The sequence below is a fragment of the Phlebotomus papatasi genome, chromosome 1, assembly GCF_024763615.1.
Source record: "Phlebotomus papatasi isolate M1 chromosome 1, Ppap_2.1, whole genome shotgun sequence".
Taxonomy (NCBI): Eukaryota; Metazoa; Arthropoda; class Insecta; order Diptera; family Psychodidae; genus Phlebotomus; species Phlebotomus papatasi.
In genome coordinates, this window is record NC_077222.1 from 80,469,385 (window position 1) to 80,487,598 (window position 18,214).

Genomic DNA, 18,214 nt, shown 5'->3' on the forward strand with positions numbered 1-18,214 from the left:
ATAACCTCAATTCTCCTTTGTCCCAATTCCACCCAAATTGCCCCAAAATCATTTCCCCTCTGTCGCTGTGGGAGTTGTTATGATTCATTGATCACTAAAAATCACATAAATCTACTTAAAATACGCAAATTTCTTTAATTTTCTCCTACATAACGTTAAGATTAATATGCCGGTAAGTGGATAATTAGAAAATAATCTCTGTAACCGTAGATTTCACAGGAAATTCATCAGTGTTTTTGTGGGTGTGTCCGGAGTAGGCTCTACTTTCTGATAAGAAAACAATATTTCATGGATTTTCCAGGCATACCATTCGCAATTACGTGACTATTCCCAATCCCTGGGAAATATGGCACTATTGCCACTTAGAACGCAACATCGGGGTCCAGCACCAACCACAAACAACGAGCAAGATATCATTGATGAGGCTCTGTACTACTTCAAAGCAAACATCTTCTTCCGGACATTTGAGATCAAATCGGAAGTTGATCGTGTGCTTATTTATGTTACGCTCTACATAACTGAGTGTCTGAAGAAACTCCAGAGATGCTCAAACAAGAATCAAGGTCACCAGGAGATGTATTCCTTGGCTATATCGAAATTCGATATTCCGGGAGAGGCAGGATTTCCACTGAATTCCGTGTATGCCAAACCCTCAACGAGCCAGGAAGCAGGTAAAATTAACAAAATCTCGTCTCCTGAAAATGCAAGTGTTCTAACTCACAATAAGTTAATTCACGAGAAAAGCTATTTAATACTTTGTGCTCTCGATCCACATTTTTGACACCTTAAAATCGCTCTTTTTGGTTTAAAATTAAATCTTCGAAACAACTAATAGGGGAAGTGCTCATAATTTTGGACAGTCTGCTTATAAGCATCGAAGTTCCAAGTTTGATGTGCGATATTTTCTATACTAATTGACATTTCTTGTTACTCTCTTTTCAGAAGGTTTGTTTATGAACTTGGCAAGCTATTTATCGTCTTATTTTTACTAAAATTAGTTTTAATACGTTTAAAAATGAATTGATAAGTAGAGGTGACCTTGGCTCTTATTTTGGAAAACTTGTTTATTAATTTGTCCAACTTGGCTGTAAATTTGGACAGCTAATCCGCCTCAACAGGATGCCCATTGTTCTTCATTTGATGAACCAATCTTACCAAGTCCTCTTCCTGTTCATGTAAGGGAAACGTAGAATGTCACAGAAGCCCGGAAACTTTCCATATCATTCATTAAAGTGAGTTGACTTCGGTACTCCAAGTACGTGCGGATTCGCTCATTCCCTGACCTTTCCGGGAGCCTTTCAAGGCATTTCTCGCTACATCTCTTTCGTAGAGATGATGCTCCTTTGTTTCTCCAGGCATTTGTCCAACCTAGTCATCACAAAAGCTAAAACTTCACGAAATTTCGTGAGAAAAACACCTGTCCAAAATAAGAATCATCACCTCACTGGTGAATGTCTTAAAAAATTTTCCATTTTTCACACGAAAAATATAATTCACAAGGCAAATCTCACTTCAGGTCAAATGTACAAATCATCAGTAACGTGAATCAACACAATATTCAATGAATATTCAATAATATCACTCAAAAACAGCGAACAAACTTTGTTAGTACTTCACCAAAACTAAATAAGACTGAAGTAAACACGAAGTTCTGTCATATTTCTCGTAAGCAATTGCTCACACTGAATTTTCAACAAAGCAATTTCAAATCATATTCAAATTTTAACGTATTTAGTGTTAAAATCTTCCAAAAAGAACAAATATTTAGATAGAATACATTATCCATCAAATATTGGAATAAAAATCCATCATTTTAATCAATTTATTTTTAGTGTCCAATGTTATCCTCAAAGTGTCCAAAATAAGAAACTGGACAAAATTATGAGCCTTTCCCCTAAATATGATATATTAAAAATATGAAGATTGTTCGATCAGTAGATTTTTCACAAAGAAGGAAAATTCAAGAAATTTCATCGAATGAAATTGTTCTAGTCACAAAAATTTCAATAAATGTTGTATAGGGTAAGTGTGCCAAATTTCGGCATAGTTGCATATAAGCCCCGAAGTCCTAAGTTTGAAGTGCAATAATTTTAATTCTTATTGATATTTTTTGTTACTTCCTTTTCGGGAGGGTTGTGTGGAACCTTGAAAACTAGTTTATCGTCTTTGTTTTCTTTAAATCACTTCCTAAAATATTGAAAAATGAATAAAAATATGGGCACGGCTTTGGGTAGTATTTCGGCCACTTTGAGTTAAATTCCGGCCACCTTTTGTAACGCAACGGATGGAAAATTTCAAAAGTCAAACGGAACGAGTTTAATACGTTTGTATGACCCACAAGCCCTGAGATCTTCCGTGTAATTTGTCCTGAAGACCTGAAGAGTAGCATCTCAAATTTACGCGCAGTTTCCCGTAGCAATTTGCCCTTCCTTAACTCTTCCAAGGCCTTTTCCACATCATCATTTTCATGAAAGCGATGGTTTTTTTTTCTCTGGACATTGTAGAACTCAGAAATTGAAAAATAAAAATAAAATGAATAAGAAATTTAGGAAACCAAAAGATGTTGCCGGAATAGGCAACACTACCTCACCGGACAGACACTCACAAAGTATATACTTTTTTACACGAAATACAGGATCCAGCTGGGAAATTTTACCCGAAATTTAAAGATTGATTCATTATTAACATAAACAGAAACAATCTTTAATGAAAACTAATCAATTTTCATGAAAAACACCGAAGGAAAACCTTTTGAACTTTACCATAAATAGTAAAACTGCTAGAAACACAATCGATCTGACACATTTTTTGTAAGACTCTTTCCACACTGAGTTTTTTACAACGCAATTTAAATTCAAATTATATCTAAAATCTAACGGTACTTGTGTTAATACATCCTAAAATTAATAAATATTTAAAACCAAAACATGAATTCATTGACTATTTGAAGATTACATACATAATTTTAATTAATTTATTTGCATGGCCGAAATTACACTCAAAGTGTCCGAAATTAGAAGCTGGCCGAAATTTTGCACACTTCCCCTAAATCTGTTACATAGAACAATTTCACATTGAAAAGCCATAAAAATATTAAAGCGTATTTCAAGCAATCAGCAAGCTTGCTTGGAGTTTTTTTTTTTCTATGGAAAAGTATAATGTAAAAAAAGATCTTTTTTTATTTTAAAAATATTTAATACTAAAGTTTTAGAAAATCACAAAAAAAAATTTATCAAACAGAGGAAGAAAAAAATTTAGTCTATATTATTTACGTTACTTTATTTTCTGGATGATTGGGTTAAAACCTTAAAAAACGTTTTAATTTTATCAATTAAAATAATTATAAAAAGGAATAAATAATTCAAAAGAGACATTTCTTTAAAGATTCATTTTTGACCTCTGAACAGTACTCTCATTCTACCTTTTAAAACCTTTTTATGCCACTTTAATATTTTAACCGTGGACGATTGGTTCAACGGTGATCTATAAAGAATTTTTTTTCTGAATTATATAAAGTTATTTTTCCCTAATAGGGTAGAGTCAGTACTTTTTCGCCAGTAAGCCCTTTTTCGCCACCTAAATTAAAATCACATTTTAAGAAAATTATGAGTTCGTGAAACTACGAAATGAGTGTTATTTCGTGACCTCAAGTCATATGAATCAGAAAACCATATCAGATTCTCCATCGACTAGATTATTTGCAAGTTAATTAAAGAAATTGCCGACAAGGTGAACAGTCACCAAAAAATATGGAGTTCTTAATAAACTTGTCAACGCTCAGATAAATTATCTTGCATTATTTTATGTTTTTCAGTACAGTATTCGATATTTTTTCACTGAAAGTCAATCCGTTATTAACTAAGCTTTGTTCTAATATCATTTTTTAATAATGCTTTCCAAAAAAATAAAGAAATACGAATGTGGTGAAATAGGGCTTACTTTTTTCGGTTGTGTAAGTACTTTTCGCCACTAATTTTTTCAAGCATTTTACAAGTGGCGCTCCTCGCGGAATTTAGTTGAAACAGGCGTAATTTTCAATTGATTTTTGTCGCAAATAAAAAATGTGCAAGAAATCATACGAAATACTCTAATAATTGTCTAATATCGGTGCTAAATAAGAAAAGTACTGTGCCGTGTACTTTTGAAGATTTTCGAAAGCTGCTGTTTCTTAAAAATCAATTGAAAACAAGTGGCGAAAAAGTGCTTACAAAGTGGCGAAAAAGTGTTTACAAGGTGGCGAAAAGTACTGAAACATGCATTGTTGCAGGTAATGTACTTTTTCAACCAGATACTAAAAAATTCCCGGAAAGTGTCCTGGTTCAATACACACAGAAAAATTTTGACTCTAAATTTAAGAATATATAAGATCCTGGGAACTTAAATTGGACGTGAATCCCCGAAGCGTTTAAGTATAGAAGCTCTGAGCGAAAGAAATGGGCTAGAATCCCTAGCTTTTTCAAGTTAAGAGATCGGGAACTTAAGTTCTGCATTAGCTGGAAAACGAAAAATGTCTACGGATTTGCAAATTGCAACTAAAACTAAATGATCAAGGATTTAGGATTAGGGCATTGGCATTCATTGGATGGGATTTGAAATTAAATTCCTGGGTGTTTCTGTTTAAGAATTTTCCATTTTTCTGCGTGTTGTAGATAGACAATGCTTCAAAGCACTTGTACACAAAATTTCATTTTATTTCGACAAAAAGTGTAAGGATTTTAAGGGTGTCAAACCTTAAGGTGGCGAAAAGTACTTACTCTACCCTATTTACGTAATCGCAAAGTAGAAGGTTGTAGGAATCTAGGATATTTTTTGGAAATCTCCAATTCCTCGATCTATTTGCTCCATAGAAATCATTTAAGCTCAAAAGTGAGTAATTTTTAAATTATCAGATTAATAAATTGAATTTTATTTTTTTCTATATAATATTGAATTTTTTAAAGAAATAGTCTTTTGTGAAAAGAATCACAATACAAATACACAATATTTTTCATTAGAATGAAAATTATCATTCATTGGTTTTGTCAGTCCAAAGACAACCTTAAATTCTTGGGCTATTTTTATCTCTATCGTCCATAAAAGTAAAAAAAAATCCATCGAAATCTGTTAGTAGTTTAACTGCATTGTAGGTTCAAGGCTTGTCATAAGAATTCTAGATAATGAAAAAATGCGTTTTTTCCAACTAAAGTAATTAAAATTGAATAAAATAAATAAAATTGAATTGAATTAAAAAATATTCTAACTAAGTATTATCATTTTTTTCAAATACTGAGCTAGGTTTTTCAGGACAATCTGTCCTTCCGGTGGGCGTCGGAATTTGTTGATCAAATCCTATGAATCAAACACAGAATTTTACCAGAGCTTTCGACACTTATCGTGTCTTCCTCAGTGGTTATTGGTTGGTCTTTTCTTTAGGATTTTTGTCACTAATTCCTCTACTTTCTTATACATCAATTTCGAATTTGGTTAGGAGCTAATTTTCTTCTTTCTTTTTTGCACAGCGAACGGACTGGTACTAGTCCGTTGAAAATAGAGGAATTAGTGATAAAAATCCTAAAGAAAAGACCAACCAAGGACCACTGAGGAAGACACGATAAGTGTCGAAAGCTCTGGTAAAATTCTGTGTTTGATTCATAGGATTTGATCAACAAATTCCGACGCTCACCGGAAGGACAGATTGTCCTTTCCTGAAGGAAATTGTTCTTCGCAGCGACATAGAACAATTTCACAGAAACATTTAGTGAATTCATGCACATAGAACAATTTCATTTACTCATATTAGAAAAACAAATGGTTTTCGGGAAAAATTTTATGCATTTTCCGATAGTATTGGGTTAATATAGTACCACTATGGCAATAACTCAAAATCGACCAAAATGTGAGTTAGAACACTTGCATTTTGAGGAGACGATCTATTTAATTAAACACTCACCTTGCTTAAGCCTTACTTGATCTTCCAGATCTAATGCGTCAGTATTTCCTGCAATTGCGCCAAGAGACTGGGAATCGGGTCTGTGAGAAAGTATTCTGCGGAGACGACGGAAAGCCAAGTAAGTGGTGGCTGTGTTTTGCCAAAAAGAAATTCATGGACAAATCCCTATCTGGTCCAGGTCAATAAAAATATTCCAAGAAAAAAATAGAACCCAAAAAAATCAAGTTTAATTTTTTTTAACAAAAGAGCATTTAATGTCCTACAGTCGTTAGAGAATTTTGCAATATACAGAGTTATATCTTTAAAAAAAAAATACAAGTCGGCTTCCCTAAATAGCACCTGAGTATTAACTAAAGAGAGTCACTCAGAAAAAAAATGCCTTTCTCAAGCAATGGCAAGCATTTATCATTGTCTTAACTGAGTTTAACTTGGAACTTTGGCTACCGCGTCATGAATGATCGTATCCAGTTGGTGAATTTAGCTGCATCCGTAAACACCACGTATTCCCGGAGATCACAGACTCCTGATACGGGATGTTTGATAGCAATGGAAATTATTCCCCGTAGTTGCCATCTGCCATTTTCGTACATGATTAGACCTCCGCCAGAGTCTCCTGTGCAGGGTCCATTGATACCATCTCTCCAGCCTCCGCAGAGGGTACGTGAGGACGTGAGTGTGCTAAAGTCCTCGCGAGAATTGATGCATTCCTGCGTTGAGACGAGAGGAACTTGAGTTCGCTTTGGCAGGTATGTCACAAGATTGCCTTTCTCATCGCGTCCCCAACCCACGACAACTCCAGTCTTTCCCACGAAATATTCCTCATCCGTGGGCAGACTCCAGAGACAAACAGGTCGAATATAGGCACTGTACTCCACACTCTCTCTGAGTATAAGAACGGCAATGTCCGCATCAAAAGATCCTCGAGGATCTTTCAGGAACTCAGGATGGATATTTAGAGAATTAACCTCGGAAATTGTCGCTCCTGTGGAGAAAATTATTCTTTTAATTTTGTCTTAAGTTCAAGAGAATACAAAAAGCTCCTAATTTTTGTGTCTATAACTTGATTAACACTATTTAATTGCTCTGAACATGTTTAAGTCAATTTGAAACGCAAATTAGGATACTTAACTTTATATTGTCTTCGTCGAACTAATCAAGATTCTTAGCCAAAAATATCTCCTGACCAATTTTGTCTAATTCTACTTAAGGGAAACCTGGGGCAAAATGTAACAAGTCGAAAATTTCGATATCATTCGAAACATTTCAGATTAAAATAAACATCAAGGCTCATAATTTGTATAGGGGAATGTAGGCAGGGTTCGCACGTGTGAGGTTTTTCGAACAATGCAAATTTTCTCTTTATTTCCAAAGAGTTCGTTCCGCATTTTTTAGCCATAAATTAAGTATTTATGAACCTTATCTTCATTGTAAAAATAGGCAGCCAAGCCCTTCTTTCCCAGGTGCTACACAAATAGAATCACAAATAGAAAATTGGACCAAAATGAGTAATTTTGATGGCGCACATTTGATTTGATTTCTCATAGTTAACTCTTTCGTCTCCTTTGGGACACTGGGTACCCATGGAAACAACAATTTTTTTAGACCATCTAGAATCGATAAAAATCCGATTCTTCTGGATAATTACAAACTATAAGGATGTCCAAATCTAGGATATTTTTTGCAGGATCCCAATTAACTCCTGAGCTAAGATATTCTTGGTCAAAAATCGTGAATTTTCGATTTTCTGCTTCCTTGCACATATTGTGACTTTTTTCATATTTCTAGACCCGAATAAGGAAAAACCTCTCGGGGCCAATAAGTATGATAACTAACAATTACAAATTACATAAATTCGAAAAACAATTTTTTCATAAATTTTCAAAAAACTTGTTCAAAGTTGATGGGTACTCTCGTCCCCAAAAATATAGAGGTCAAATGTAAGGTTATCCCGCCAGTGCCCGCCATTTGGTTTTTGACCCTTGTAAGAAAATTCAAGCGGGAGCGAAATTTTTGTCAATATGGCCGATAATTTTGACATTTGGCAGCGAAGGAGATTGCTTTCGGGGAAGTTTTTCCTATTCTTCCAGATTTTGGTGAATTCTGATTCTCCAGGAAGTGTTTTTTTGGCTCTTGAGAAAGCTTAATGTGTCTGCAATAACATCCTGTTGAGAGAAATGTGTGTTAAAGTGCTATTCTGTGAAATATTTTGAGGAATCTGTTGGCAAGCAGGAGCTGAGTGTCCTTTTCAGCACTTCCTGGACATCCCACAAGATACTGGTCAATAATTCTTCTTGTTTTAGTGATCAACATTGTAAAGGAGTTATTTGGCATGCAAAAATAATTCACAAAATTGATATTATTGGCTTTTGGAAAATTGAAGTTTGTCCAAGTTTCTATCTTTTGCGTTCTTTAGGGGACGAGAGTTCCCATGAGTTTTCCAATTTCCCAGAGGCGGAGAAAATTCTTTCTCTACAAAAGTATCATATTTGACCACTAAGACTTGCAATAAAGTGAGTTTTACTGAAATTCGTTCGCTGGATATGTTGTGGTCCGGAAAGAGTTAAACTCATTTCTAAAGAAAAATCACTTACACAGTGGATGAAGAGTATACTTGAGATGATATTTACGTAATAATTTTTTGCATCGGAGGGAAATTATTATCACGGGGGCGGAAAATTCGCAAGTACTACACTGTGTGTGGTTTCAAACACTAAATGTGTGAGCGTTCGCACATCCATCAGACAACTCCAGGCTTGAAAATCATAACCTCACTTAAGCCTCATAAGCCACAGTGAGACATTCGTGGTCATTTCCTCTTCGACAGGCGTATAGTCTCCTTCCCATCTCCATGAGACGACGGTTATTGACAGTGTGAACCGTGTGAACATGTTCATAATCGATTTTTCGATATTAATTTGGAAGAAAAACAGTGCTCCAGAAAATGTGAAAAAAGATGTTTTAAAAGATCTGCTTTTAGTACAGTGATAGTTTCCGCGGATTTACAGGAGTACAGTATAACAATCGAAAAAATAATTTTTAATTGTAGATAAAATTTATTTCGAGAAAAAAAACGATGACGAACCCGAACCCCCCATCATGTAAACGCTGCCCCTGAGGGCAAGAATCGCACAAATCGACATATTTTTTCATTTTCCTGTCCAGGAAAAACCAAAAATTCTGAGATAGTGAACTAGGCATGCATAGAAACCTAAAAGATCAGAGAACTTTTTGGTGTAGTGCAATTCACTGCCCATTTTACAGTTTAGTCAGAAAAAAGTCCTGAATATGAAGCACGAAAAAATGTGCGAAGGCTGCCTCCATTCCCCTAGCCTTGAACCTCTTTGTGCCAAGAGTTTTAAGACAATAAAAGGTGTGGCAAAGCGTCCCATGCTTCCGTTCCCATGTTTACCGGTTCACATTTGATTTGTAAATCACTCAAAAGATTCAAAAGTTCGCCAAAAATAGCTTAGAAATAATTTTATTTAATTTTTTTTACTTATCGGTTTACTACCGATTCATGATCATGACCGATTTAAGTCAATTCAGGCTTATTAAAAATTCCAAGACCTTTCCAAAAAGCCCAAATATGGTACCATTCGGTTGATAAATACACTCTCTAGAGCATTTTTAAACTTTGACCTTGAAAAATCGGGATTGTGAATAATTCGAGGGTATTTTCGTATATGGACAAAATCGGAAATAGCTCTGAAAAATGTGACCGATTCTAGTACAAATTTTTCCCTTTTTTCGTACATATTTCACAAGATATCTCCAAAACCACGTAGGTTGCCAATTTGTAGTTTTCGGTTGCCCATTCAATATTAAGTTAGCTTTTATTTAGTATTTATATTTTTTGCTAATTCATTCTATACTGACAGAAAACAGCTAATAAACCCAAAAGTTTTTTCAGCACACTAGAAACATATGGAAAACATAGGAAATGTCATGCCCCTGCCCCCTAGGTAACCCATACTAAAACATATCAAAAACGAAAAAATCTCAAGATGCGTTTTGAGGAATCCCAAAAAACATGTTTTGGTAGACAAGGAAAGAGATGGGGGAGTATGAGGGGCATGTTAATGATGCGGAGGGCGATTAATGGGAGATCCCTCGAAGGTCCCAGGTCTATATCTTTAACCAATTGGTTTTAGCGTAATAGCGACAAATATATATATTATATTTTTTGAAAATTTCTGACTATTTCTGTATAATCACGTCACACTGTTTCTCCGTAAATTCATTGAATTTTGAGCTGAGTTGAGAGTTCAAACGATTTGAGATAGCGAATTAAGAACTAAGATCTTCAAGAGAGTGTAATTATTTACAGAGAGCATATTCCTCAATCGATTAAGACAAATGAGATTAAATTACGATTTTTTAGAAACTCTAATAATCCTGAAGGAATTTTAACATGTAATGAACCTTGAACCAACAATAATTTTTATCCTATTTGTTTCTAAGCAAGTTTGGCCAGAATTTTGAGATGCTCAAGGAACCGGTTGTAAAACGCCTGTTAATATATAAGTTGGACAACTTTCTTAATTAAGAAAAAAGAGATGACAAAGCGTCCCAGCTTTGCGGAATGCTCGAACTCACGAGATAGAGTTCACCGTGAATTAGTTTTTCGCTTAATCTTTTGGTGAGTTACTGGTCTACTAGAGCTCAAATTGTTTCATAAACCACAAAAGTATTTGAAAATAAAAAAAAACGGTAGGGAAGACCGGGGTAGAACTACCCACCAAATGAGATTTTTAATTGCGTATAATTCGTACAAAGAATGTTTGTATGAGGCTGATAAATATTGCAATGAATAGGAAAGAAAGTATATATTTAGAATAAAGAGTGGTTTCCTCAATATTCCTTCGCAGGCAAACTATAAGATACTATTATCTAATACTATACGTGGCTAATTCTGCCCCGGTCTCGCCTACTTTACCGATGTAGACCGATGCAGTCGGGTTCGAAATTACAATATCTTCCAAAAAATCCAAATTTAACCAAATCGGTTGAAAAATGAGCCTTCCAAAGTGGTTAACCTTTGACCTTTAATAATTTAAAATTGCGAATTTTCCGGTCATAGGTATGTTTGGACAAAATATTTGCCTAGACTAGTTCTAAAATGTTTTTGGAGGGGGTAGAGAATTGAATTGAATTTTTTATTGAGGGTCATCGAAGATTGGAAGTCGGTATCTCTTACTGAGATTACTATAAGTAAAGTGGCGCACTCTTAAGGATCTTAAGAACTTCTATAGGAATTTTAACAGAAAATTCTCACTTTAAGTCTTTTAAAAGTATATTAAAAGACTTGTTTAACACTTGGTTCTATAAGGCAGCTATTTTGTTTCTTGGGTAGTTAAAGAAGTTAAGCCATTTGACTAAGCCTTGTCTGAAGCCCGTATAAGACGTTATAGAACCAAAAATCTTATAATCTGCTTATAACACTTTTGGTTCCATCACTTAAGAGGCTTAAGTGTTTCTAGAATAATTTAAAGTTTAAACACAAAATTCTAATTCTAAGCCTTTTAAAGGTGCATTATATTATTTGTCAGTCGTGGCTCCAAAAGGCAGCTAATTTGCTTTTTGGGAAAGTACTTCAGAAAATTTTAATAAATTTCAGATTTCCTGTATCAATGTAGGGGGAAGTGGGGCACTTTTTCAATAGGACATCTTTGAAATTGGGTTTTTTCTCCTATTTTTAAGTGCAACTGAGTCAATTAAGATCCAGTTTCATTTAAAAATATGAGAAAAGTAAAATTTCAAAGTTATTCCAATTCAAAGATGTCCCATTTCCCCCTAATTTATCTAAATAAAATTCGCTTTCAATATCGCACAAAAAAAATATTTTTAAATTTTTTATTTACTTCTAAAAAAAAATAAAAATTGATTACGTGTAGTTTGTAAATAATTTTAAAGCTTTAACTAGGGCCCAATAAAATAATTTGAAATTGTTCCTACATTGGAATTTTCAGGTTTTCACGCTGTTTGATGTGAGCAAAAAGAAAGAGCAAATCGCGAAGAAAAATAAGCCATACACTCAAAATGTAATAACTGTCCTTAATATTTTTTTGGTTTTTATTCTTTTGCCCTTGCCTATCTAAAACAGCAGTGATGAGATCTCAAAATTCCAAATTCTTATTCAAAATTACCCCATTGTACTAAAGCAGTGGTTCAGATTGATTCAGTAAATTTAGCATATTATTAAAAAGAGTGAAAATTATCGATAGACGGTTGGTAAAGTATACTAAAAGTCTTCCTATAATGCAGTTTCTAAAAGAAATATTATGTAAATTTAACTCACCATCTTCTTTGAGTTTCCTGAGATCGTGTTTTCCCACAAACACAATAACATCGGCGGCTTGGTAGCCACCCCCTCTGCCATCAGTGAAACAGTGAGCTGCACTGACAATAACGTCCTGTGACACAAGCGTACCGCCACAAACGAAGGAAAATTGAGCTCCCTTGTATACATGAACGGCTACAAGCCAGGGCCAAGATCCTTTGGGAAATTCCTCACCGCCAAAAATGAGAGGAGTAATTGAGAATCTACTCTCAATCTTGCCACACACTTGAACAGTGTTTTCTTGGTTCCGATTGGAAGTTATTTGAGGATTAATTCCTGGAGAGAAAAAGGGATTCGAAGGTCTAGGATTTGTGGGACGTGATGGTGGTGGAGGAGGTGGTGTTTGTGGCTCTTGGTAGGGAGGATAAAAGGGAGTTGGTGTTTGAGGTTCCTGGTATGAAGGAAAAGCAGGAGCATGTGTTGGAGCTTGAGGGATGAAATTATTGCTTCCACCATATGGGTTGTAATTGTTGCTTTGGTCAAAAAAGGGATTAGTGCTATTGTTGCCGTAATAATTATTCTGAGGCAAAAAAGGTGCACTATTTGGATACTCATCCACATCCTGAAAGGGCGAATTGGATAGCCTTGTGGTGAGTACATGATGCAGTCGAATGTTAGTCAAATACGATCCTCGTGATGGGAATTTCGCTTGTTCACCCTGACAAATTACGTTTCCGTTGTATGTGATCTTTACAAGGCGTGGCACAGGATTAGGTAAAGGGAATTTCACGCGATAACGAACAGTTTGTCCACTTTGCAGACGTTGCAGTGTTGCTTCTTGAGAGTCACGAAGCTCTAAAGTTCCCACGTAGCTCTAGAAAAGAGAGACTTAGTTAAAATTTGTCAACTTCAGTTGTTTTAAAACAGAATACACATGCGACTAATTGTAATGAAGAGTTCAATGAGTCATGAGGGTCATGAGCAAAGGAAAGGTCATTGGAAATGATAAAGTTAAAAGATAAATAAATATTTTTTTGATGAGAAGTTACAATGATACTTATAATATGAAATATAATCCAGTTTTAACTGTGATATAATTAGGCTTTTCAGGAAGAGAAGATGTGGAGATACCATTTTCAATAAGAACCATATTTTAATGCTACCATAAATTAAATATGTTAATGCTATGCGATTTCTTTGCTCGATGTCTAGAACAGACGGAGAAACATGGAGATTAAGCGCAATGAATAATCTTTTAAATTTGATTTTTATCAAGTTTCTCCAAATGGAAAAAATAGCATGATATTTTGCCCAAAAATAAAAATTTACGTTTAGATTTTAGAGATATTAACTAATGAATCCTCTATAGACCCACCAAACCCACAATTCTCTAAAGACGTAAAAAAATATCGTCAGCTCCAAAGAAGACTAAAAGAATTCTAAAATGCAACTTTTCAGAAGAGAGGTTTAAAGTTTGGCAGCTAATATTTATTTTCATTAATTACAACACAATTAGTATATACTTTCAACTTTTGAAACCATTTTATCATACTTAAACAATAAATATTTTCTGATTAATGCTATTTTTAAATTATATACAATAAAATTCTGGGCAAAAACTTCGATAATTGTTTTGAGCGATTTTTAGTTTTTTCTCATAACTTTTGCAGGAATAACTTAATCAATATAATTTTTGGGGATAGGTTTAATATTTCTGCATCCAATGATACCATCTATTCATACTACTATTAGTAGACTTATGAGTACAATAGTCTTGTTTAGAGCCGGCGATATTTAAAAAAACAAAATAAGTTCACAAAATTATGATAACTCATTCGTAGTCTTGGTACTCTGATACCCAAAGAAAAAGAAAAGTATAGATACTCTGGGGAAAACAATTTTTTAGATCATTTAGAATCGTTAAAATCCCATTCTTATGAATGATTACAAACTATAAGGCTGTCTAAATCTAGGATATTTTATGCAAGATCCCGATCAATTCCTGAGATAAGATATTTTTGTTATCAAAATATCGTCAAATTGGCTTGCTGTGAAAAAATGTGTGAGCGTGCACTGAGAAAAAACGGGGGTGCGATTAACTTTTTTTCCTCATAACTTTAACACTTTTTAGGTGTAAATTATATCAACATTTTTTAATGTTAATTTTACACCTATTTAAAGGTAAAATTAACATGAAAAAGGGTAACTTTAACTCCTAGTACACCTAAAAAGCATAATATTTACACCAGAAATGTGTCATGCCACAAAAATTCTGCGTCATCGGACATGTGTATGACGTCATATTGTGGCGTAACGTCAAATATATTGAGACGTCGGATCTAAGGCCAATGAACCCGCCATGATGATCATCATCAATAGCGACAGTGACGTCAGAACCATGACCTGCACAAGGAGCAGTTGCTCGATGTATATTATTTTTAGAATTCGGTTTCTTTATTGATAAAAATGTGGAATGGTCTGCAAAAATTGGTTGAAATTAATTGACTTATAACATTAATGTGTAAAATTATTTCGATTCTCATGAATTTTAGATGTTTTAAAATATTTATATTTATTTATTTATATTACTTAGACCAAAGTAAATCAATTTTTGTTTACCTAGTCTATCATTTTATCAATAAATAAATCAAATTCTAATACCTCCTGCACACTTTTTAGCTCGGTGTAATTTCATGAAATCAAAATTCGTTTCCTTTTATTTTTCAAAAGGTTTGCATAAGTCTACCCCACTCTTTCAGTTTCAAAATTCGACTGGACTAAATTTAATTTGGTGTGATGTTCAAAAGAAGAAGAAGAGTGCGAAAGAGTAGGATAGACATATGCAAAGCTTTTAAGAAAGAAAGAGATGTGGATTTCGACTTTATGAAATTTTCCTGATCAAGGTGTGCTGGAGCCATAAATTTTAAAGAATTTTAAGAGACAAATTAAACATTTGAACTCTCATTAGCAACAGGTACAAAGTAATTCGTATTAAAATTTTAATGAGAAAGTGTGTTATATCTGGGTTAGTTAGTGTTTCGAGGAAGAATAATTGGTTTTTCAAAGGATTTTTCAAAAAATATCTTTACTTTAAACTTCGCCTTTTCTCAAAATTTCATTTAAAAAAAAATTTTTAGGAATTTGACTTGGAAAACACATTTTTTCGAAAACACGTAAAGGGATCTACGACAAAGGTGTAAAGGAGTAAATTTCCTATTAGTGTTATGTCATCTGGATAATTTCTTTTATTCCGATAGCATGTAATAAAGTAAACAAAAATGCCATAAATTAGGTAGGGGGAGGTGGGGCTACATTGTTATACGGTTTTTCGCATATTTCCAATGGCAACTGGGTTTCAACATGACGTAATTTGGATAGACAAATTAATTGCAGATCTAAATAAAATCATTGTAACGGCGTTATCACATTTGCATATTAAAATTTTAATGTGATTCACATTAATTGTCGCTTGTGAGCGTCCAAATATGTTATTTGTGTCTTTGAGTCACTTAATATTTGGGGTTTTTCTATTTATTGACAAAGAAGTGGACTTGGCCTGCAAAAATAAGTTTAAATTTACGTAAATCATAAATATTTTTCACATTAAAAAATTAAAGAGAAAATAGCATTAATGCTATAAATCAATTTATTTAAAATTTTGCGAGCCAAGTCTACTTTTTTTTATCGACAAATAGATCAAATTTTGAATATAAAATGATTCAAACACACAAATTACACATTTGGACTCTCACCAGCGACAATTAATGTGAATCATATTAAAATTCTAATGTGCAAGTGTGATAACACAGTAAGGACCAGCTTCATTTAGAAATAGGCGAAAAAGTCGTATAACAATCTAGCCCTACATCTCAAAATAGCCCACCTCCCCCTACTCTGTCTATACCTTTCAATATTTGTTCCAGTGTTTTTGACAAAGTCCATAAAATCAATAATATTCAGAAGATGGCTCAAAAAGCACAATTTCTTTCGCGATATAGAAAAAGGGATTGTAAAAAATCTCATGTAGGATCGCTGATCAAAAAGAGATTTTGAAAAATAATGGTCGCGTTGTGTTACATTTTATCCTACGTTCCCCTACATTTTTTTCAGTGACCAAAGCAAAATATTTTTTTTATCAATCAATCAATTCAATAATCAACAAGGAAAATAATTTAAATGATATTTTAGATTCTCTTTTTAAGCAACATAAATTGTAATAGTACATTATGCGTAAAGATAATAATAACTTTAATCAAATATCTCAACTGCCAGAGGAATTTCTTGTAAATTAGTCTACCTGGGAAAATAATTTTATCGACTAATGCCCAACGCACAATAATTTTTGTTTAGTAAACATGTTTTTGACATTTTAATGAGAGTGAGTGAGATCTAGATCTAGTCATCTCGCTCTCTCTCAAGGGAAATTTTGAAAACATGTTTACAAACAAAAGTTATTGTGCGTTGGGCATAAATTAAAGGTAGTCAAATAATAAAATGAATAATTGGCTTTAAGTAAAGGTAAGCTAAAATTAAAGTTTTAAATGATGCTGATTTGAAGTGTATTCAAGTGTCTCGCGAATGTCTGTATGCGGGAAATTCCCAAGAGAAAACACACTTGATTAGCACTTTCGTGGAAGGTGGTGTGCTCCAAAGAATAGCAAGTATGTTACCGACAATTCTTAGGCTACGGCTTTCAATGCTTCATTAGATTCTGGAAGTGCGTCATCATATATTGTCGATGGGGCTAAGACAAAAAATGACAAGTAATAGAGAAAAAATCTCAATATACCAAGAGAGCTTATAATATTTTGGCACGCTTTTGGTGTTAAAGGAGGATCTAACGAAATGTTGTTATTTTTTTTTACAAAATATAACTGGTTGAATGTGCGTTATTGATGGCGATAAATTTTTGTCGTTTTTAAATATTTTAGAGACAACAAAAAAAAGAAACTAAGGTGTTCCAAAGTGGTCTTTTTGTGTGCTTGTAGAATAGCTTGAAAAATGGAAAAGAGAAGATGGGAAACTGGTTCTGAGGGAAAATGAAGAATGCACGATGATAGAATTTAAAAACTAATTACCGATGGCAACTGGACAGGAACAGTGAGGAAGATATGAAGCTCAAGTTTTCCACCAAGTGGTGGTCCAGGTACTTCAAGGGCGCCTTCTGCTTCATATCCATTATGTTGGTACTGGAAGAGGTTGGGACAGGGAGAATTTACTTGTCCACTGACCACAGAAATCACCACTAGAACAATGTCCACTAGAGTGAAGATGTGTTTGAACGATGCGATCATCTTTTGTTAACAATTGTCTCTATTATTTGTTAGATTGAATCACAGGAATTTTATCACTTTAACCACAAACTGTTTTCTCTTTCTACTCATATTTTCTTCAATACTAATTGCTTGATGATAAATATGAATACGAAATGTTGTAAGTTCAAAATCACAGCAAATATTTCACAATGGAATTATCGGTGATCAAACAACCGGAAAACAGTGGACCTGAAGAACTGACAAAAAATTCCGTGTGGTGATGATGGAGGTTGATGTTGTACTGGCTAGAACTTGAAGTTCAGTTGGTGTGTGACGAGTGTCTCTGGAAGTTGGAGAAGATCACGGTCAAGTGGGGGAAATATTTTAATAAAAATTGTCTCCTCTTCTTCCAAAATGCACCCATACCTTAAGACAATGTTCACAGTCGCATTTAACAAACACCAACACGAAATATGTTTAAGTGAAAAAGCTCTATGAAGCACTACAGACAAATCTCAATATGTAGTAAATATCTATCTCTTCGATACAAGAGTAAACAATATATTAATAATTAAGATGGCATAGTTTGGCATTGTCCGATAAAGCTTAGAAATCAAATCGATATTGGTATTTGTGTAAGTTTTTGTATGTTGATTTCCGAGAGTTGCTTTTCTATAAGTTGTAGCACATCTTTTTGCCACAGTCACATTTGAAATTTCCAAGTTTTTTTTTCTGCCAAAACGGAATTGC

General features: G+C 33.9%; 2 protein-coding genes across 2 annotated transcripts; one reads left to right on the forward strand and one right to left on the reverse strand.

Moving 5' to 3' along the window:
* Positions 1–32: 32 nt before the first annotated feature.
* On the forward strand, positions 33–6,191 carry LOC129810304 (actin-related protein 2/3 complex subunit 3). Its single transcript, XM_055860675.1, has 3 exons — positions 33–172; positions 302–671; positions 5,958–6,191. Exons 1-3 carry the CDS (start codon positions 167–169, stop codon positions 6,113–6,115), a joined length of 534 nt encoding a protein of 177 aa, XP_055716650.1. The 5' UTR covers positions 33–166; the 3' UTR covers positions 6,116–6,191.
* Positions 6,160–17,803, reverse strand: LOC129810275 (serine protease gd-like). The gene is made up of 3 exons (XM_055860628.1): positions 17,288–17,803; positions 12,228–13,083; positions 6,160–6,911 (listed from the first exon to the last, which is right to left on the reverse strand). Exons 1-3 carry the CDS (start codon positions 17,501–17,503, stop codon positions 6,370–6,372), a joined length of 1,614 nt encoding a protein of 537 aa, XP_055716603.1. The 5' UTR covers positions 17,504–17,803; the 3' UTR covers positions 6,160–6,369.
* Between the last annotated feature and the right edge of the window lie 411 nt (positions 17,804–18,214).